General features: G+C 38.8%; 1 protein-coding gene across 3 annotated transcripts in view; it reads left to right on the forward strand.

The window, feature by feature from the left end:
- Positions 1-24251, forward strand: part of LOC122838169 — a 116404-nt gene that overhangs the window by 36418 nt on the left and 55735 nt on the right. For all 3 annotated transcript variants that reach the window (XM_044128591.1, XM_044128593.1, XM_044128592.1), the window contains one exon: positions 3855-3902. In XM_044128591.1, coding sequence (XP_043984526.1) covers positions 3855-3902 — 48 coding nt within the window. The remainder of the gene's footprint in view (positions 1-3854; positions 3903-24251) is intronic.

A 24251-nucleotide genomic window follows, 5' to 3' on the forward strand; every position in this document is an offset into this window, starting at 1 on the left:
ACGTTTTTGAACTGTACATCTTGTTATGTTGTACCCTCATCAGAAACATACCTGGAGTCTTGCCTTGATTCCTTTCATGCTTATTTGAGAAAGCCTTTAATCTCCACGGCAACCATTCAGCTGGTTGGACCTAGCTCCACCTTCGAGACGCAGCTCCTCCTCTGAGCTAATTCCTTACAGAGCAGCCAGCTCCCGTTCAGATCCTTCAGACTAACCAGCAGCAATTAGCAAACACCTGGTGGATCTGCTGAGCTCATTATAGGAGCTACTTCTCAGTGCAACACTGGTAAAAATGTTGTTAAAGGGTTGATAGAGGAGCCATGTTGTGATGACTTCCTGAAGGCAGAGAGTCAGAAAGAACTGGAGTTTTTAAAGAGACAGAGACCCAATCGCAAGGTGTTAAATTAGATTTCAAAGTGAAATTTTGGTAACACTTAAATATGTAGCTTTATTTCTTTACCAACTTTGCTCTAAAGTTTAATCAGTAATACTTTTATAACAAATCATGATTTCTTGGTTAATGTGATGTTGTCATAACGAAGACATTTTGAATAATGTCAGCTTTTGTATTAAAAGTGTCATGATTTACCAAATGACACGTTATGACAACAGTCATAAATAGTCATGAAGACTTACTCATGTTCTTGACAGGTGTTATGTCATGTTTATGACAGTGTCACGACAGTCTTATTCACAACCCGACAAATATAGTGTTACCAAAATTTCTTTTAAGTCATACTTGATATAAGCAGCATTTTTATAATAACTGAAGGTAATATAGCTTCTTGATTATGCTTTAAAATAGCACCATGTGGCGGGAAAATACATAACACTGCCCCTTTAAGTTAAAGCTGTGCAAATATATAAATATTCTGCATTTAAGGTTAACAGTTTTATTGTCTGTAAATATGTTCTACCGAGGACTCAAGTGGCAGTTGTAGCTTCACCTGTTTCACATGTGGTTAAAAAAATAAAAAATAAAAAATGGTCACAGATCAGCCTTACACTGTATTGGTAGCTGCAGACGCATCCTTTGCTACATTCATAAATAAAATTTTATTTTATTTCAAGCAATATAATGTTTCTTTTCTTATTCAAAAAAATTATCGAATCATTTGCTTAACTGTATTTTACAATGAATGTAAAATATTTTGTAAAAACAAAAGAAAAAAGGCAGACGTGGTTAAATGAAAAATCTGCAGAATGTGCAACTTTTTTTAATCCAAATAACAATCAAAATAATCGACAGAACAATCGATTACTAATATAGTTGTTAGCTGGAGCCCGAGTTTGCAACTGATGATTATAGTCAGCACGGAGCATCTTTTTTTGGTCTGCCTCATTGCCCCCCCTGCCCCCCCAAGCCCTCCACCCAACCCGTTTTCTGCATTCAGGTTCCCAAAGATAAATAGCATGGCGCAAAACTAATTAGTAACCAGGAACTAGTTAGGAGATGCCCTTTGAAATGCATGTCCTGAGGCGGGATTTAAATATAGGGACAGAGTCAGTGACTGAGTGTGCCTGGGAGATCCCAGCCTGCAGGCGAGGCAGCACTTTGACCCCTGACCCTCATTATGGAGGGCACATTCCTGGAGGGGTAGAAGCCCCGCAAGCTCAAAGCACAAGGGCGCAGGAGGACTGTGAGCGCGCTCAGCCCGGTTTGGCCCAACGCGGCGCCGCTCCCTCTGCTAGTGTCCTGCAGACGAAAAGTGGGCCTGACGGATTCATTCGGGTTTTTTTTTATACATCTGGTTTCACTCCGCAACGCCGTCCAGCTGAAACTGAAGACACTAAAAGGAAATCAGGGACTCAAGTGAGCGAAGCCCCAGCAGCGACGCAGGTGGGAAAGAGTGAGGGAGATGGGCGGAGCTTAAAGAGCAGACGAGGACATGTTCAATGGCGGCGCTGGGAGAGAAGTGGAAAGACTATTTATTACATCCATCAGTCAGTCGAGTTTATTTGTTCAGCAAAGAGGCAGTTACAGACGGATTTACAAAAATACAAAGTCATTTAACAAAAAACATAGTCGCCAAGTGAAAAAGCAGAAATAAACATATTTTGTCATCGACATCATCAATACACGTCATATATGTTGGTCAATGTTCCATAATTACAGACATCAGCATATTTTGAAACATTTAGAAAAATCTAACCTTTAACTCATGTACAGACAGTTAAGGGGGGGCATTTGTGGATGGAGGTGTCCATGGTTGATTTTCATTTCTGTTAGCCATATTCTTAAATGAAAAAACTTATATTTGAAAACAAATCATGATTCCATGCTATCCTACAATCCTCCCAGCACTTTTAAAGACACACAGGCCCACAGCATCACAGGTCCTCCACCATATTTAACTGTTTTTTCACAGATACACTTGTTTGAAAACAGACCCATGCGCAGAGTTTGCTGTTGAAAAGCTAAAATTGATGTAATAATTAATAATAGTTAGTTTTAAAGGAGTTTTCCAGACCATTACACCGCCACTATCACCAGTAGGACTGTACTGATTGCAGTTTTCAGGCCGATGACAGATATTGAGCTTTAAAAAGCCTCACCTGACTATTTTGATTGTATTACGTCTGAAAAGTTGCTAAATACAGCGACAACCTCACTAAGTTGACAAGTTCTCCGACTGCAAGCCGATGCCTGGTTCTGCTTCACTTTACAGCATTAACTTCTGCAAAGTGTCACCACACAGCAGTAGATACTAAATACATATTCATATCTGATGCCTGACAGGGTGGTAACACTCGATTCAGATGGAGTTCCGATTAAGAAACCATGAGATCGGACTCAATTTCCGATTCAGTGATTGCATTGGAACATCCGTCGTCTGTAGCATTAGCATGAGTTCTTAGAATTTTCCAGAAACTCTTATCCACTTAAAAATGTAATGCATAAGTAATAAATAATGTGAACTGGTTACTTTGTTTATAAGGAGATTGATACCAATGATCAGGTCTAACTGCTTAATATGACATGTTTTCATTTCATCCTGAGTATATTTGCTCAAAGAATATTTGAATATTTACAGCTAGATTATACTATGGCAGTAAAAGTTTCGTTCATATTAATGCCTTTTAATCATCTGAGTTTTTTTCTTTTCTAATTCTGAGCTGAGTAAACAATCCTTCCGAGCGACTTTGTTTCCCAGCGGTTGATAATTGCCGTCCTTGCGAACAGACCTGGTTTACTTTCATTAGCCCGACACTCCCAGCACTCTGGCCACGGCGCCGGGGGCAACAATCCTCTTAAAAAAAAAAAGAAGAAAAAAAAGTCCTGTTCTGAATGCTAGTGTCCTGTAATTATGTGCCATTAGCATCTATCAGAATATCATGTGACGCGTTGCAGCAGCGGATTTGTGTTTGTGCAAATGGTTTTGTTGTCATTAGCGTCTGGAGCTGCGGCTCGCAGATTGTCGACACATTACTTCGCCACGTGCGTTTGAGTCGGCGTGTAACTTGAGCGGCTACGCCTGCCCCGAGGTGCAGAACTAAATAACAAAACTGTGCGTTTTGTCTGAATTATGATTCTTTTTTCCCTGTTGTTGTTTTGTTCTTTTGTTTATTTATTTATTATTCTTATTTTTTTCAACTCTTGTGCTTTGTTCCTCAAGGCCACCGCACAGTGCAAGCTTTGAACAGTCTAATTAAATTAGCATTACTCCATATAGCACACGTTTGGGTTAGATATAACCAAGTAAACATAATTAGCTCATTCGTCATAATAGGAAGGAATGATTGGGAACTCTTTGATTAACAATTATCAAAATATTCTTTCATGTCACCGCGGCTGACGAGTTTGGCTTCAGAAGCTCCTAATTACGTCTAAATCCCGTTTCTGTTTCTTGCAGGGACGTGTGAGTGAAGACAAACTGCGATGTGTCATCTGCAAGGCCAAGGTAGGTGTGCCGTTCGAGGAGGGGACTCCAAACGGAGACGGCTAAGGACGCCTCGATCGTTTAGGCGTCACCGATTGAAAATGTCAGCGGCGGGAACTTCAGCAAACGCCGTTTAAGCCATTAAACAGTGTCTGCATCTTGAGAAACGGCTTCAACTCGAGCAGATCCATAACACTAATGAGCAATCAGCTCTTTGTTTTGCTCCGTGATTTAGCCCATCTAGGAGCCAGTTGTGTCGCTCACGTGTCGTCCCTCTTTTCCTCTTGCCAGCGGAGGAGGGGGAGAAAGAAGGAGGGTGAAACATTACAATATTTGGAAAAGGATACAAGGCGTGTAATGACAATATCTGTATTCATTCCATGAGAAGAAATTAATCACGCTTTCTTGTGTTGCATCTCCCCCCACCCCGATGGAAATTTCCCATCAGGATGTTGCGTGGTCGCGTTTGGGAGTTTATTCCTGTGAAACGCCAGAGCTCATGTGTCATCACAGATGGGGTTGCATGCTGGATAAGGTGGCCACATGACTAACCATCTCGGATTAGGATGGCTGCTGTTGATGTGTTGCTCGTATTCATGGCCGTCTCGGAGGTCACAGTGTGGCGTCGGGGGTTTTATGCATGCTTCTCCGTGCCGCAGCAGGTTTTTTGTTCCCGTGTGTATGCATGGGGCGGAGGATGATGCCACAGTAACCTTTCCCCGGCGACCTCTTCCGGAATTTGAGGTGTTGGGGAAACGCGGAATCGCTCCATACCGTATTCTGTGACTCTTGTTATTTAATCTTAACCAGGGACGTCTGTTTGTTTCCACTCGGGTTCAAAGAACAAACGGGCCGAAATGTTTTGTTCTTCTTGGTTTGGGTTCTGGTGTACACACGTCAGCTGTCTCGTTTTACGTTCACTATGCAGTGGGTGACAGCATGAATCTTCAAACAGGTGCAGGTGTGTTTCACTAACTCATGTAAACTGTTTTTATTGGAAACATCAAGTTGTCAAGTAGCAAAGCAAACACTGGTCAGTCAGATCTCTGTAGGTCATTGTCACAACTTGTAGAAGTACTCAGATTTTCTAGTCTTTAGCATTTTGTTGTGTTACAACCAGTTCTATGCGTATTACTGTGTTTTTATGTGTATATATACTTTTTTTTATGTTACAGGTAGTAGTTGTAGTTATTATTTATTTTTACAAGAGAAATTTTCAAAAGTTGAGTTGACATTGGTTTTCGTTGACCCTAAGTCGATAGTTTATTGCAGCAAATGCAGTTGTACGTTCTTGTACATCCTTCGGCATTTTAGTTTGAGTTTCAACGTGGAGCCTGAAAGCAAACCAAACCGAATGAAAGTGTGAGATTGTTGGTAGATCAATTCCCAATTGAACCAAGTCACCCAGACTTTGATACTGTCTGTTCAAAAGTTTCCATGGTTTTCCTGGCAATCGGCTGTTCTACGGCTCAGAGAGGCTCAAAGAGTTTGCACGTCTCATGATCTCATGAGCTCATGCTCTCACATTCCCGGAAAATTTCCAGATGAGGTTTGAAAATCTCTTACTAGTTTCCAGTGGTTTTCTCTCTTGCACTGTACTTTCCTATTGCAAACTGTAGAAACACAAGACTTCCCAGATTCGTACAACTTACCTTCTCTTGTCTAACTTTACTGTAGAAATCTGAGGTTCCCTGAAAAAGGTTCCGAACAACCCGAACTGTCATGCCTACCTGCAGACTAGTCACCTGCCTGTAATAATCCCTGGCAGTTTGGCTCAAATGAAGGCCATTTTTATTGGCTTTCTGTTACCCTGACCATGTTTGGCTGCAGGCAAACCCAATTTGAAGCTTCTCCAGCTGTCTCCGCTCCACCAGCAGCTACGAGGGGACGTTTCTCACACTTTTTGCAGCATCTTGCACTGATTGTTGCACTTGTCTTCACCCATTGTACCTGTGGCATCATCATCAATTATTAATAGCAGACAGTAAGTGTCTGAGAGGCGTCCCGCTGAGAGACCTAACAGCCATGAACAGGGAATAGTGGCGTGAGTGGTGAGTGCTGCAAGTGGCGGCTGTGCCATTTAGAGAAGGATTGTTTGGGAGCTCCTATGTATATTGATATGAACTCTGCCGCACTAAGTTAATGCGTCGGTATAATAACATTTTAATGTCTGCGGTGGCAAGGCCGTTTAATATTTGTCCACAGAGAGATGTATACGCAGAACAGCAATGACTCTAATGGTAGTGATAATCATTTGGTGCTGCGCTGCTATCACTGTAATGCATTACTGCAATCACCCTTGGTTAACATTAAGAGGCTTTACTCATTAAGACTTTGAGCAAGCAGTTCTCTTCATGGTCTCCAATTCAATGTGCCAGCCGTTTCATTTGCTGTCGTTTCTATCATTAAAACTGTTTTTTTTTTTTTTTCCCCCCTTGTATGTTGTTTTGCCTCCACGCAACTGGGTCTCGAATGTGGGCCATTTGTATGAGTTATGCTAATTTGTTGGGGCAATGAATGCATTAATTTCATTAGCACATGGCCTCAAAGCAATAATTACCAGAGTAGGTGTGTCAGAAGCAATCATGTTAAAATTTGCCAGTTAATTATTAAGATTTTGTTCTGAGAGACCTGGGTTTGACATGAGTCGCCGAGGGGAGGGGGAACTAAGGCGGGAGGGGAGAGAGCAGAAAGTTAATGCATTCCATTGGCCGAGGCTAGGTGCTTGTGTTTGTTTGAGTGCTGTGGGGGCGGCTGCGGCGTCGCAGGCCTACTGGCGCGATTTTTGCATGTTGACAGCTCACATTCTGGACTAATTACAGCAAATAGCAAAGGTCTAGCTGGTGCTCGGTCAGTCCGGGAGGGTGTAATTATAAAGAAAAGGAGGGCCGGGGCAGTTTAATGGCCCTTGGTCCATGTGACCAGAGTCCAAGAGGAGAGTCAGTGGTGGAGAATAGAGGAAGAAGAAGAAGAAGAAGAAGAAGAAGAAGAAGAAGAAGCTCGATTTCAATGGAGGAAAGAGAACAGGAAAAAATCTAAATCAAGTTGAGTCCGTCTCAAATTGATGTTTTGAGATTGACTGAATTCATCTCGTTTCGTGCTTTTACTTGCAAACGGAAAGTTCTTGAAGCCGATTCAATGACATACCTGTTTTTTTATAGCTTGATATTTTTTTTAATTGTTTATTTTTCTGTATTGTGTTTGTTGCTGCCTCTTGGACAGGGACTCCCTTCAAAAAGAGGCTTTTAATCCCACTCTGTTTTTATCCTGGTAAAATAAAGGTTCAATTTACAAAAAAAAAAGGATTTTTCTTTTTGCCAAGTTTCATAAAAAAAAATGTAAATACATATACATAACCAAATGAACCAGTGAATTTCATATGTATGTTGATTCGTCAGCTCATCCACCAGACAAAAAATGTGTTAAGATTTCTAATAAAACTCTAAATAAGTACATAACATAAAATTATAGCTGTAGTTTTGTAAGTTATGAGTCAAAGGTCATAATTATGGAGACATCTTAAGGCAATAAACTGACAATCAATCCATCCAAAACCAGTGAACAGGTAAATCTGTGAATGCTGAGGCTCAAATCGACGGGGCCCTAATATACTCCAGTTGTGGCCCCCATCTGTCTGTCCATCCTTCCTCCCAACAAATTACTTGATTGCTTAAGAAACACTGCAACTCTTCCAACTCAAAACCAGAATTCTGAATTTAAAGATTTGTAGCTTCTGGGATAATGAGATAAAGTTATTATAAATGGTTATGATGTAGTACAAAAATATAAATGTTGCTGTAAAGAACCAGAAAGTATTAGTATTCATTACGCTTATTATTTTATCATATATGCGATATATGATATATTTAGCAGATCCATTCCCAGTGACTGTGTTCAGCAGAAGACAAGAATGACTGTGGCGGTAACTGTGCTACTAAGAAAAATAATAAAGTTAGGTTTTCAAAAAATAGAGAGACAGAGAGAGAAAAGGGTAAAAGTGTCAATTTGTAACCCAGTTTTTCTCCGAGAGGTGGGTAGACTGTGTGAGATTACTATCCATTTAGCAGAGTTAGCTTAGCTACAGGCTGCGGTTTGACTCCTTTTCACTACCATTTAGTGAATTAAGGAAAGAAATTACCAAGATATTCATATATTGAACTTGTCCCTTTACCTTTTACTACTCTTTACAACAGATGAGTCAGTCATTAGCAGCTCTTACCCACATCCCTCCTGACCTGTCTTCTCCTAAGTGAAATTAAAGCTGCAGTATGTAACTTTTATAATTTTTTTTTTTTTTTTTTTTACATATTTGTTAAAGCTGTCATTATGTTGTGACAGTGTGGCATGAGAGAAAATCAGTGAAAAATCTATTTCCCCTGCCTTCTCCCAGTTGTCTCTAGAAACAACTAATCAGAGACAGGAGAGTTTTAACACACACACACACACACACACACACACACCCCTTCATAAAATGGGAAATCCTTCGGCAGGGCGTTGCACCTTACCCAAACCTTCTCCGCCCTGTGTCTCTCAAGTGTCTTCTTAAAGACGTTGGCATTCCCATCTGCAAAACCCCCTCCGTTAAAAAGAAAAAAAAAAAAAACTCTTAATAATTCCTTGATTTTATATGGAAAGCAGATTACCGTGTGATTCGGATGAATGTGGCAGCTGCCAGACATTTCATTTGACTAAAAGCAGGACATTCTGTCGAGGCCTCTCGGATGTCACTAAGCCCGCGTTCAGGACGGCTCTGTGATATGAGATGACACATGAAAGGAATTCCTCCTCATGGCTTTCCCAGGACAATGGAACATGGCCTTGAGGTTGCTGTGTGTGTGCGTGTGCACGCGTGTGTTTCCTCACAGGTGTTCACACAAATGCTAGCACTCAACTATATCAATACAAATTCACTTTGACATGCTCTTACCTTCGCTCTCTATTTCTTGACTGAGTGTAAGGCTTTGGCAGAAATGTAGACTGTAAAAAAATGTCACTCAATTAATCAGCCTTTATTTTCATTCACATAAACCTACGTAGGAATACAGAGAAACAATGCCCAGAAATGAGCATTTCATTCAATATTCATACATAATAAAGAGCAAAATATTCATTGAAGCAATAGAGTCAGCGCAGGTGCTCAAATCTTGACAAAAAAATCAATAGTATTCAAAACATGAGTGAAAAAGTTGAATAATAAATCAAATTTAAATGAATTAGAAAAAAACCCAGAAGAAACTAATGTCTACATTCAGTAATCAACAACAACAAAAAAAGAAACATCAAGAGAATGGTCTGAAAAGAACTATTCAAAGTCAAACTAAATATGTGATAAAATTACAGATATAATTACTTTGGATCAAATAAAAAAATCAAATATTTGACTAAATCTTGGTGTCTATCTCCAGCTAACGTTCTGGGCAAGAAGCAGGGTCACCCTGGAGAGGTCGCCAGTCTGTCGCAGGACAAACACACACACACACACACACACACACACACACACACACACACACACACACCCACTCACACCTAGGGAGAATTTAGAGAGACCAATTAACCTGACAGTCATGTTTTTGGACTATGGGACGAAGCCGGAGAACCCGGAGAGAACCCACCATGCACAGGGAGAACATGCAAACTCCATGCAGAAAGGCGTTAGCTAAGATACTCAAGCCTAAAATAGCATCTCAATGCTAACCATGTTAACAGCAGCATCACTGTCTGCGTCCACAGTCCACATTTCTAAAGACGTTTCATGAATGATGAGGGTTGAATAACCGAAATAACAGATTAAAGACAACAAACGGCTTTATTGGGCTGATACCACTCTAGAGAAGATGACAAGCCCACTGCACCGAACCACATTGAAAACCTCCTGGTTATTCCACTAGATATTGATTTCTGAGTTGAAACATTAGTATTGTTGTTCATTTTATTCAAACCTATAAAACCTATAACCTATAAAAAGTCAAATCACAGAAACAGATCATTTTAAGTGGTCTCCTTAGGTTTTCCAGAGCTTTATGTCAATTTTTCAATAATTTAGCATAAAAAAGGGTTTTTGAATAGAAAACATTACTTTTTTTATAGTTTTCAATAAAATGTGATTAATTGCAGTTAATTAGTGTAACTAACTGCACAGACCCTTCAATGAATGTGATTAAATATTTTTAATCGAGTCCCATCACTAATATTAGCAATAGAGTTTCATTTATCACTATGAGCTGTTTGCTCACATCTACCATCCAACTAACTTGTCTAATTTCAAAAGCAACTAAATATTCCGGGCTAGTTTTTAATAAAAGTTTAAGTTTACAAGACTTTTTTTTAATATATATATATATATATATATATATATATATATATATATATATATATATATATATATAGATATATATATATATATATATATATATATATATATATATATATATATATATATATATCATTTCCTGTATCAAACTCCTGCTGTCATGATCAATAAAACCCTGGAAACCCGTACGGACCTCCCAGGTTTCATGTTACCAACTTAAGAGTTCTAGTATCGGATATAAATTGAAATTGAACCTAATCTGTTCAATGCAACTCAAACACGTGGGTCTAGTTGCAGAAATAAAAAAATATATATATTTTTTTTAAATTGCAAGCGCAAGCAGGATTTAATTTACATAGCAGCCCGTAGCCAATCTTTCCAGCGAAGTCTGGAACTCTCAGCCATTCCACCCTTATTATTTAACCTCCATGCCCTCTTTCTCTTTCCTGCCATTCCTCCCCACACACAATTCATTTAGCTTCCTTCTCCGGAGGGTCCTGAGGCTGATTCAATTAAGTTTTCCTTTAACTGCCTCTCAGGCATCCAAACCAAAACTGATGGAGAATTAATAACAGCCCCGTTGGTCTCCACACTATTTACAAGCTCGAAAACAACTGTAAAGACCTGAAGTAAGTTTTTATGTGTCCAAGTCCGACTGCAAAGCAGCGAGGAAGAGGTGGCTAAGAGCTGCTGTTTCTTGCAGTTTACCCAAGACGTTTGGATCCAACTAGCAATATTACTTGTTGTCTAAATCCAAGTAAAAATGTCTTTACAGTAGCAATGAGTCTTTAATATATATTTCCCTGTTGGGTGTATAATTTAGAATACTCCCTATTCAGAGAACATGAGGCTAAAATAGGAGCTCGCTCTGAGAGAAATCACTTCCAGAGGCATTAGTATTTAGGCGGCTAACAAAAGATGAGCTGGACAATGACAGGAAATGATGGCTGCTAAAATGAAGGTTTGAAGTTCACTCTTCATTATTATCCTCCAAGTCAACTTTCCTCCAAATACACTCTTTGCCCACACAGTCCGTCTTTGTCTTCGCACAGCGCCAAAGCAATCATTATGCTCAGACATAATGCACCATAATGACAGTAATTTCAGTATCAAATTTTCAAATGTTAGGCCCTAATTCATTGTGGTTAAGTAGCTTAGTCGTAATGCACATCTCCTACCCTTCTGGAAGGAGCGCTCCAGGAATGAGCCGCCGAAAGTTGAGCAAGGGAGCAGCGAATGCGAGGACGATTCGGAGACTTTGTCTGAAATGTATGAGGTCTTAGATTCAAGGTTTATCAGAAGTGCTAAATAGCAAGGGGAGAAAATAAAAAAAGAGACCATTCTTTAGCCTTTTAGTTTTTCACTCCCACTGAAATCTCACTAAGTCTCTCTGATTTGCATTTGGTTGCAGTTTTAAAGTAAACAGAGGAAGCAGCAAGACTCTTAACCACGAGCAGCCATTTTCCTTCAGTGTTTATGAGGCACGATCTGATGAAAAGGACATATCTGACTGGGCTGTGAAACACAGCTTTCTGTTGAAATGTGTGAATGGAGAAGAAATTAGCGGGGCTGTCATTTTCAAAGCACAGCCAGCAGGAAATGCAGACTCCAGGAACTCATTTGTGTTGCCTTCATTTTCCCCTCTAAGTGGGGAGACTGTGTTCTGATGAGTTCAGGGTCTACAGCAGAACTTGTTGAACATGTCAAAGAGGGCATGAACTGCTTTAATTTGTTGGGCGGTCTAATAAAAGCACCAGAATGTACTTTCTGGATTTTTACACTAAGTGTTTCAAATTTGACAAAAGAAATATATATATATATATAATAATTAATCACTTTTGTCAGACTGTCACTGCAATTTGACCCCTATGTGACCCCAGTCTGACCCCTTCATCACTTCCCTCCTCAGTCCCATCAGTGTCAGCCTCTCTCCCAAACTCCTCAAGGTCTCTTACATTTCCATCCATTGTCCAAATTCCTTCTTCAGTTTATTTTGTTTCTATTACAATTATCTAAACTGTTACATTATTACACCTTTATATATATATGCTTCATATTTAGAAAGGCTTACAAGTCAAATTCAATTCAAATAATATATTAAACAAAATTAGGTAACATTTAGTATTGCAGGTTATTTATGGTATTCAGCTGAAATCAGAAGTTTACATACATGTGCACGCTCAAGTTTATATATTAGAGAAAAGCACAGGAACTTACCACTGCAATCATAAGTTCAGTATATATGGCTGTGAATACAGTTAGATATTAATAAGAAAAATTAAACCAAAAATAATTCTAATAATTTTGTTTCACTCAAATTTGTTATAAAACTTTTTATAGAACTGCAGTGCTCGTCACTGACCGTTGCTTAAAATAAAAATATTGACTAGTTAGTACAAAAAAGGGTTTTGTGTAGCTTCAATTGCTGCTTTGGGCGGCCATGTTGGACTCTTTAATACAGCTGTGCTGCTGCTGGCCAGATGACAGGCAGAGAATTGGATACAAAGAGTTTGTGGAATATGTCAAAGTTTGAGAAATAAACTCATCAAAAGTGATGAGTTTAGCATTCAGAGCAAAGATTATCAATAAAAAAATATTTTGATCACTTCCATTCATGAGTGAGATTTTCCATTTAGTTAAATGCTGTATAGAATTCTAAGTTAAACCAAGACTTTACAAGAGGCACTGTGACATCACAGTGAGAGACTCTGATGTCACAGTTCCTCTTGACGTCACTCTGGGAATGAATGTAAACAGCATAATGCTGAAGCGATGTTGTAATGACTTTCTGCAGGGAGTGTCAAGAACAGTACGATCTGCTTAGAGAGACAGAGGCTCAATTTCAAGGCATTAAATTGCAAAGTCTTTGCAATTTAAGGCAACGACTTTGTTTAGAATTTGAGAATTATTCAAAAGACTGAAGCGTCGTCTGTCACACAGCAAGTGCTGTTTTGTTGGGAACAAATTTAATGACTTTTAAGTGATTTTTGATATATAGCAGGTACATAATAACTGACGGTAACATAGTTACTTGATTTTGCTATAAAATGATATGTGCCTGGAAAATACAAAGTACTGCCCCTTTAAAACTACTTTCTCTGTTCTCTGGTTATTATGAGCAATAGCTTTGCTACATGACTCTATTGGATTGGATACAAAGAGTTTGTGGAATATGTCAAAGTCTGAGAAATACACTCATCAAAAGTGATGAGTTTAGCATTCAGAGCAAAGATAATCGATAAAAAAATATTTTGATGACTTCCATTCATGAGTGAGATTTTCCATTTAGTTAAATGCTGTATAGAATTCTAAGTTAAACCAAGACTTTACAAGAGGCACTGTGACATCAGAGTGATAGACTCTGATGTCACAGTCCCTCTGTGATGTCACAGTACCTCTATGATGTCACAGTCCCTCTGTGATGTCACAGTACCTCTATGATGTCACAGTCCCTCTGTGATGTCACAGTACCTCTATGATGTCACAGTCCCTCTGTGATGTCACAGTACCTCTATGATGTCACAGTCCCTCTGTGATGTCACAGTACCTCTATGATGTCACAGTCCCTCTGTGATGTCACAGTACCTCTATGATGTCACAGTCCCTCTATGATGTCACAGTCCCTCTGTGATGTCACAGTACCTCTATGATGTCACAATCCTTCTGTGATGTCACAGTACCTCTATGATGTCACAATCCTTCTGTGATGTCACAGTACCTCTGTGATGTCACAATCCCTCTGTGATGTCACAGTGCCTCTATGATGTCACTGTTATGTCATAGTCTCATACTCTGATGTCACAGTGCAATGTTCCATGTGTCTTTAGAATAGGAAGTTTTTAAAGGACCAGTCTTTTTGCTTTTTTGCCAAGTTCCACCATTGTGGTTTTACTTGTTTGGGTACAAAATGACCCATTTTGACATGGGATATTTCACACCAACAGTGGGTCAATCCATACCTTCCAGAGTTTCCCCTCTAAGTTGGGAGACTGTGTTCTGATGAGTTCAGGGTCTACAGCAGAACCTGTTGAACATGTCAAAGAGGGCATGAACTGCTTTAATTTGTTGGGTGGTCTAATAAAAGCACCAGAATGTACTTTCTGGATTTTTACATTAAGTGTTTCAACTTTGTCAAAAAAAAAAAAAAAAAAATCACTTTTGTCAGACTGTCACTGAAATTTGACCCCTATGTGACCCCAGTCTGACCCCTTCATCACTTCCCTCCTCAGTCCCATCAGTGTCAGCCTCTCTCCCAAACTCCTCAAGGTCTCTTACATTTCCATCCATTGTCCAAATTCCTTCTTCAGTTTATTTTGTTTCTATTACAATTATCTAAACTGTTACATTATTACACCTTTATATATATGCTTCATATTTAGAAAGGCTTACAAGTCAAATTCAATTCAAATAATATATTTAAAGAAAATTAGGGAACATTCAGTGTTGTGTTTCTTTTTTGTTTTTGGTATTCAGCTGAAACCAAAAGTTTACATACAGCTACATGCTCAAGTTTACATATTAGAGAAAACCTTTCATAGAACTGCAGTGCTCGTCACTGACTGTTGCTTAAAATAAAAATATTGACTAGTTAGTACAAAAAATTGTTTTGTGTAGCTTAAATTGCTGCTTTGGACTCTTTAATACAGCTGTGCTGCTGCTGGCCAGACGACAGGCAGAGGATTGGATACAAAGTTTGTAGAATATGTCAAAGTCTGAGAAATACACTCATCAAAAGTGATTCAGGGCAAAGATAATCGATAAAAAAAAAATATTTTGATCACTTCCATTCATGAGTGAGATTTTCCATTTAGTTAAATGCTGTATAGAATTCTAAGTTAAACCAAGACTTTACAAGAGGCACTGTGACATCAGAGTGAGAGACTCTGATGTCACAGTCCCTCCTGTCCTCCTTCTGAGAATGAATGTAAACAGCATAATGCTGAAGCGATGTTGTAATGACTTTCTGCAGGGAGTGTCAAAAACAGTACGATCTGCTTAGAGAGACAGAGGCTCAATTTCAAGTCATTAAATTGCAAAGTCTTTGCAATTTAAGGCAACGACTTTGTTTAGAATTTGAGAATTATTCAGAAGACTGAAGCGTCGTCTGTCACACAGCAAGTGCTGTTTTGTTGGGAACAAATTTAATGACTTTTAAGTGATTTTTGATATATAGCAGGTACATAATAACTGACGGTAACATAGTTACTTTATTTTGCTATAAAATGATATGTGCCTGGAAAATACAAAGTACTGCCCCTTTAAAACTACTTTCTCTGTTCTCTGGTTATTATGAGCAATAGCTTTGCTACATGACTCTATTGGATTGGATACAAAGAGTTTGTGGAATATGTCAAAGTCTGAGAAATACACTCATCAAAAGTGATGAGTTTAGCATTCAGAGCAAAGATAATCGATAAAAAAATATTTTGATGACTTCCATTCATGAGTGAGATTTTCCATTTAGTTAAATGCTGTATAGAATTCTAAGTTAAACCAAGACTTTACAAGAGGCACTGTGACATCAGAGTGATAGACTCTGATGTCACAGTCCCTCTGTGATGTCACAGTACCTCTATGATGTCACAGTCCCTCTGTGATGTCACAGTACCTCTATGATGTCACAGTCCCTCTGTGATGTCACAGTACCTCTATGATGTCACAGTCCCTCTGTGATGTCACAGTACCTCTATGATGTCACAGTCCCTCTGTGATGTCACAGTACCTCTATGATGTCACAATCCTTCTGTGATGTCACAGTACCTCTATGATGTCACAATCCGTCTGTGATGTCACAATCCCTCTGTGATGTCACAGTGCCTCTATGATGTCACTGTTATGTCATAGTCTCATACTCTGATGTCACAGTGCAATGTTCCATGTGTCTTTAGAATAGGAAGTTTTTAAAGGACCAGTCTTTTTGCTTCTTTGCCAAGTTCCACCATTGTGGTTTTACTTGTTTGGGTACAAAATGACCCATTTTGACATGGGATATTTCACACCAACAGTGGGTCAATCCATACCGTCCAGAGTTTCCCCTCTAAGTGGGGAGACTGTGTTCTGATGAGTTCAGGGTCTACAGCAGAACCTGTTGAACATGTCAAAGAGGGCATGAACTGCTTTAATTTGTTGGGTGGTCTAATAAAAGCACCAGAATGTACTATCTGGATTTTTACACTAAGTGTTTCAAATTTGACACAAAAAAAAATAAAAAAATCACTTTTGTCAGACTGTCACTGCAATTTGACCCCTATGTGACCCCAGTCTGACCCCTTCATCACTTCCCTCCTCAGTCCCATCAGTGTCAGCCTCTCTCCCAAACTCCTCAAGGTCTCTTACATTTCCATCCATTGTCCAAATTCCTTCTTCAGTTTATTTTGTTTCTATTACAATTATCTAAACTGTTACATTATTACACCTTTATATATATGCTTCATATTTAGAAAGGCTTACAAGTCAAATTCAATTCAAATAATATATTTAAAGAAAATTAGGGAACATTCAGTATTGCGTTTCTTTTTTGTTTTTGGTATTCAGCTGAAACCAAAAGTTTACATACAGCTACATGCTCAAGTTTACATATTAGAGAAAACCTTTCATAGAACTGCAGTGCTCGTCACTGACTGTTGCTTAAAATAAAAATATTGACTAGTTAGTACAAAAAATTGTTTTGTGTAGCTTAAATTGCTGCTTTGGACTCTTTAATACAGCTGTGCTGCTGCTGGCCAGACGACAGGCAGAGGATTGGATACAAAGTTTGTAGAATATGTCAAAGTCTGAGAAATACACTCATCAAAAGTGATTCAGGGCAAAGATAATCGATAAAAAAAAATATTTTGATCACTTCCATTCATGAGTGAGATTTTCCATTTAGTTAAATGCTGTATAGAATTCTAAGTTAAACCAAGACTTTACAAGAGGCACTGTGACATCAGAGTGAGAGACTCTGATGTCACAGTCCCTCCTGTCCTCCTTCTGAGAATGAATGTAAACAGCAAAATGCTGAAGCGATGTTGTAATGACTTTCTGCAGGGAGTGTCAGGAACAGTACGATCTGCTTAAAGAGACAGAGGCTCAATTTCAAGGCATTAAATTGCAAAGTCTTTGCAATTTAATGACTTAAGTCATTTTTGATATATAGCAGGTACATTAATAACATAGTTACTTGATTTTGCTATAAAATGATATGTGCCTGGAAAATACATAGTTTCGCCCCTTTAAAACTACTTTCTCTGTTCTCTGCTTATTATGCTTTGCTACATGACTCTATTAAATAAAAAAACAGCAAGAGGCTGCTCTGAATTATTTTGGTTTGATTAGAGCTTATTATTGTATACGCCAGCTGGTCCTTGCAGCCTCGTGTATGGGGTGCTGGGCCTATCTCCAAGGCAACACAGAGACACAAAGGACAAACAATCATGCACACACACACACACACTCAGATCTAAAGGCCAATATTAGACCAGTTAACCAAACGTCCTTAGTAGGAGGAAGTTGGAGTACCCAGGAAGGAAGGACTGCATGAACGGGGAGAACATGCAATTTTGAGGCAGTGTTTTTATTTTATTTTTTATAAAAAAAATAAAAACCAGAAGTGCTTCCGGCTTCTCTTTGCGCTCTAACCTTTTTCCCCACACTCGTTGGTGAATCAATATTTTCCTCACAGCGAACCTCGCTAGTTGGGATCACTGTATTCATTATTAGGGGCCCCACAGCCATGATGCGCTGACTCTTTGGCTTCCTAACCGAGCCGTAAATTTGCGGCCCCCACTCCCCACCACCTCGCTGGAGGGTTACGGCGGGAATGCTAACGAGGCCGCGCCGACATTTCCATCTCCATACAGTCAGCCGCGCCATACATCAGCCGCAGCGCCGGGCGTCTTGCGGCCACTGACAATCCGAGACGTAACACTTTATTAGTATCCCTCCCATCTCTGGCGTGTAATGAACAAGGCCATTTAGAGCAGATTTACGATATCTTTAAAACTTGATTGCTTAGAATTTGAGAATTATTCATAAGACTGAAGCGTCGTCTGTCACACAGCAAGTGCTGTTTTGTTGGGAACAAATGGTTTTGTTGTGCTTTTTTTAAATGAACTCTGTCTCATCTACTTTTGAAATAAGCAATTTGTATGCACATATGTCCTCGTGGAAGGCTGTAATTAAAGGGAATATGGAGCGGGTGACAACTCCGGATCCAGTTGTCTTCATCATACTTTGGCACCACATAGAACTGAAGTATCAGATATAGATACAAATGATTAAGAATTCATACACGTATTGGATTGTACCGCTAACTTTTTCTGTTGGATGTCTCCTATGTCTCAGATGTAACTTTGCTTTAAGGTGACCTCGTCTGAACTTCCTCAACCGATTGAAACAATACAATGAAAATATCTTCTTTGAGTGACAGTGCTGTTAGAATTGCAGATTTCTTTTGTTTTGAGGCAAACGAATGTTTGGAAAAGATACCCAAAGTAAATTACAAATACAGTCTTCAAATTATGATTTTATTCATACATGGAAAAAGAATTCACACCAACCTGGTTCTAATGTGAAAATGTAATTGTTCCATAAAAATCATAACTGATTGTGCCGCTGTAAGGCTGCAGCAACAAGCATTACACTGCAAAAACAGAAAATCTTAAACTTTCAAGCAGAAATGTCTTGGTACACCTGACAAAAGACAAAACTGTCTTACAAGTAACTTTGTCTTAAGTTAGAATTCTGGGAAAAAAAGTCAAAACTCTGACATTTAAGTCATAACTCTCAAGATCAAATTCTTGTCTCAAAGTCATAATTCTGAGAAAAGAAAATCTGAATTCTGAATAAAAATCTGAATTCTCAGAAAAAGTCACAATACTGAGAAAAAAGTCTGAATTCAGAATTTCAATTTTCTTTTTCTCAAAATTCAAAGATCTATGTCAGAATTATTAGGTGAAAAAAATCGAGATTCTGAGATTAGAGTCAGAATTCTTGGTATTTTTTCAATATTTTTAATTCACTGATGTACATCTGATATGGTCGTCTTTGTCTGGTATCAAAAAAAGTACTCTAATAATGTCAAAGAAGCAAAAAAACAACAAAAAAACAGACTAAATAAGTTGTGGGGAAAATACTCCTTCACAGCAGAGTGGATTTCCTTGTTTTCAGAGCGAATGCTAAGGAAGTCCTCGGCTTGTTACAGAGATTATTGTGCTCACTTCCTGAGGCGATGAGGCCACCCTTTGTGTGCGATGCCCGGATCATCTCTCCATTACCAGGGATCCCGAGGCGCAGGGCGGGGGACCCGAGCGAAGGGCCGGTGACGTCTTCGCTCATACATGCACACAGAGACCCGCTGCTGTAGCTGCAGGCCACGGCCCCGGACCAGGCCTCCACACACAAACACGAGTCTCATCTCGGCCCACATGCGAACGAGAACTGATTACACGGTCTACATTTCAATGCTCTGATTAAATGGAATCAATTTCCCACGGCCTATTTAAAGTTACTCCAACCTGCAGCATAATGAAGCCAAACATAACACCGTCGCTCTAAGGCGTCAGATTAGTCCAAGTGTCCGTCGGATCGACCGGTGAAGAACTATTCTGGCTGACGGCGCATGCAGCCGCTTGCATTAGTTGGTAACAGAATACACGTGGAACTGAAAACCATAATCCAATTTTTCTTTTTTGCTGAAAAACTGTGATGGTGGCTGAAATCCAATACATTTCAACATATACGTTGCTTTCCGTTTATGATTGTTAATAATACCTTCATGGGAGGAGCAGCGTAATATTGCTTTGACAGTTTCCTTTTAATATCTAATATTTCCCTGCACACACAGAGTACTGACATTTAAATGTATGTTTTTAAAGACGAGAACTAATCTGAATGCCAGCTGAGACTTTACACAATTCTCAATAAGCAGGACCTTCTATTTTAATCATGTATTATTTAGTTATGAAATCTTGGTAAAAGTGTCTGCAACAAACCGCAGCGTGCAGAAAATTGCTGTATTACTTTTTGCAGTGACGTAACAGTTTATATTTTAATTTATTTTATTAGTTTAGGATCACTTGACCCTATTGGGCTGAAAGTTTCATACTCTGCAATTTCTGTTAAAAAAATCTTCAAAGCATTAGCACCTAGCTACAGTATACGGTGTCGCCAAGGTGGGATACTGGTACCAGAGTATTTTCCATATCTAAGGAATCCATGGCAACGATTGTTGTTCCAGTTCGTCTTTAAAAGAACTACTTTTAAATTCAGTTCACAATTTAATTTTTAGACCTCAAATTTAAATACAAAAACTTAAGACATGTTAAGAACTTATTTTTAGATATATAAATGTAAGACTTTTTCATTATTGGTGGATACACTGTATAGTGTTACAATGTATTTACATTACTCATATTTAATAATTAGCTGCAATTCTATATTCTCTCAGTAGAAACAATTTCTAAAGAAAAAAGAAACTCTGCTTATAATTAACTGCAGTACAAGAGGTAATTCCTGAAGAAAAACTCTTTATCGCCCACAGATCTTGTGTGTGTGTGTGGGCGTGCATGTGTGTGTGTGTGTGTGTGTGTGTGTGCTCAGAGGTCACATGGATGGCCGCCCATGAGTGGGCGTGTTTTTAAAATCCCCCACAGTCTTATAGTGGGGTCTCTGTAAAGCTCTTGATTAGTTGTGGTTTTATGTTTGGACGGTCCATTTAATTAGGTTATGTATGAGATAAAGGTCAGCCAAAAGTAATGACAAGGATTATTTACTCTTGTTAATTGAGGCTCCATCCTAACACCACAACTAAAGGTTAATGTTCTCTTGGTATATTATTTACTGTCCACACTTCGCCACGCTGCGCACACTGGGGTGGATGGGGGTTGGGAGCACCTCTACAGGTACAAATGATTTGTAGCATATTATTGACAACGGCTGAACTTTGGATAGTTAATGTTCCCATTGTCAGTGGTCTGAAACGCCCCTCCTCCTCCCAACCTTCATTTGAATAATCCGACTTTGGAGTTTCCTGGAGGTAGTGTCGCCGCTGATCCCTCCTTTGACTCACCGCGGATAATTCTCCGTGAACGTGTAAATCACAGAGCGACTTTTGCGGCGAACTGAAAGGTAGATTTGAAGTGACATCGTGCGATTAATTCAGCCGTTCCTCTAAGTGACCCTGATTTCTGTCTTCACAGGGAAGCTTTTCTAATAGTCTTCACCAATAGTGATTAAAATTACAAAAATATGAACTTGTAGGTTAATAAAACTGGTAATTTAACTAGTATCAGATTTAATTGACTCTGAAGAAGTGCTTAAACGTGTTTGCACTCTGGAAAATCTACATGGCTCAGCAGCAGAGAAATTGGAATATCTAGCTGTCAAGATAATAAATTTGACTATTTCATCACTGTAATCTTCATACAATCTCCCTTTGTGCTGGTCTCCACCACTTGCCGCTAATGTAATAAATCACCTCCGTGTTTGGAATTGTTTCATATGTTTTAAAAGAGAAAAGAAAAAAGAAAAAAAAAAGTGTTGTCCTAAAGAGACTCTGAGTCCCCAGTTATTCACCGGCGGCCAGAAGCCGTATAGATTTCAGATTTGGAAAAGTTTAGCCGATCTTTCAACCTGCATCAGGCTTTGGAAAAGTAGAAAAAATGTATTGCGGAGGATCCGTCAGTGGTCGGAATGTTAGATTCACACATGAGTGAGCATTTCAACGCCATTTCAAGACGTCCTTCTCTCCTGAGTCTTTATCTACAAGCTAGTGGATTTGTAATTCATTATTGTGAAGGGGAAGGGTATATGATATACATAATTTATGGGAAAAAAAACAAAACTTGTAAAAAACGTAGATATTAACAAATAGCGCCTATGTCTATGGAAAATTGAATGGAAGGTAAAAGTGTGCTGGATAAACATGCACAAAAAATGAAATCTTCAGAAGACTATAAACCAATGGGACATTTTTTGCAAATAAATGACAGAAAATGTGTTGCGGAATTAGAAATCACTGATTGAATGAAAAACGATATTTTTTTATATCAGTTTAGGAAATCTCACATTCAGATGTCCAATTCTTCCCCCCTAAGTTTAGAAAAGCACGCAAACATTTACTTTTCAGTAAATCTCTATTTTCACTCAGGTTTGTGTAAAGAACACAAAGGTTTGCCGCAACACCAGTGGATTGTTGCGTTGCGTTTTCTTTTCAGTCCATTACTCTCTGTAGATAGATTGATTTAAATGGGGAAACACAACTTCGATAACTTCTAATATATTTCATGAAATCAGCCAAACTAATTGCAGGACCACCAAAGTGCTGGATTTTGGATTTTCTTTGTCAAGATTTCATTGTTGGGTATGTTCTCATTTTTTTCACTCTAGACTGGAGGTGATGGTAGAAATTTGATTAGAAGTTGTTGACTCACATGTATCAGACCCACTGTACACACAGGCTACAGCTATCACTATTCCATTTTCTGCAGGTTTTCTCTTTCTCTCTGCCCTTCTTCCTGTCCGGCTACTATAAAAAAAACGGCCACCATTGTCCTAAAAAAAAAACGTTTAATAAACAATAGAAGTTGCTGTGTCAGGAAGAAAGTAATTTTCTGTGTTTCCACGGCCACTGATCAAACCAAACATCCTCCAATAGAATTTAAAGTCTTAACAAATTCATACAAAACTCTAAGCTAATCTGAGGAAACATATTTTAAAACATTTCCAGCATCCAAGAAACTGAAAAAAATGAACGAAAAAAACAAAACTGGATGTTGGTCTTTCTGTTGGCTTGTCTTGCAACTTCTATTGATTTAAGGGTTGAAATGCTAACAGCTCTGTTACCCACTGGATTTGCTCCAACCTCTCAGAACTTTATTTGCTCCTGGTATTTCTTGGTGCTATAAACTTCTTTACTGTGCTCTATCTGCACAGAGTTTTTGTAAAGTGATTCAGTTTAATTGGAGGATCACTTAGTGGGCTGGGAACACAGAAAATAAGAAATGTCTCAGAAATATTATCCTTATGGCCATTTGTATTGACAGAACCAATGTACCAGACTGTATTGTGGTTCTGTCTGCATAAATTAGTAATGAAAAGGCTTTTTCAAAAATTGAACTCAAAAGTGAAACTCATACTGCTGCAGGGTTTCTCCCAGTGTATTTTAAGCCTGGCGGGCCTCCAGGCTTTACTTGCCTCCCCGCCAGGCTGAACATTGTTTGTTTATTTATCAATATTCAAGGATGAAAGGATTAAAAACACTTGGGCAGTTTAATTAGGATGAAACAACTAAACAACTATTTAGATTTTTTTTAATGTTTGCCTTTTTTTAAGATTGTATAGTTTATGTTTAGTATTGTTAATAATGTCTTCTAGTGTCACAAAACTACTTAGTGACATTTTCAAATTCTCTGTCAACATTAAACATTTTTGAACTCAAAAACCCGGTTGGCTGCTGGATGACTCCCCCAGCACCATTAGCAAGTTTTTCAGGGGGAAACGCTGACATGGACGTCACACAGAGGGAGATTCTTCAAGTTTTTACTTCTGGCCATTTGTTACAAAAAAATAATAAAAACCACAATTAGGGTTTTTTTTTTTTCAGAAATTTAAAACCAAGAAATATTTTGAAATAAAGAACTGCATGACTATCGTTTAGTGAAAGAAAAAAACTGTCTAATTTGTTTCTTTTGTTTTTTTGTTTTTATCAGAGTTGGTTGTGCCTGAGAACGCTGATCTGAGCAAAGCCTGCACAGAGTCCTTGTCTCCGTCCCTTCTCCTCCCCATTTCTTTATCATATGACGCCAACTATCAGCTCTCAGGGCTATCATTTTTCTGTGCTTGTTGGCAAAAACAGAAAGCTAAGAGGATTTATCTGGCCGATCCATCACACAAAGACAAAGAGCTGCAGACCAGCGATGTCCAACCGGTGAGGGCTGAGAGTGGGCACACCCAACTGTCCTCAGGCCTCCCTCGCTAAATACAGAATCATGTTACAGGTGCAGACACCCATTACTCCTGTCCGCATCAATTCTCAGCGGCTTTGTAAAAAAAAATGTAGAAAGGAAGAAAACAAAACA

The sequence above is a fragment of the Gambusia affinis genome, linkage group LG10, assembly GCF_019740435.1.
Source record: "Gambusia affinis linkage group LG10, SWU_Gaff_1.0, whole genome shotgun sequence".
NCBI lineage: Eukaryota > Metazoa > Chordata > Actinopteri > Cyprinodontiformes > Poeciliidae > Gambusia > Gambusia affinis.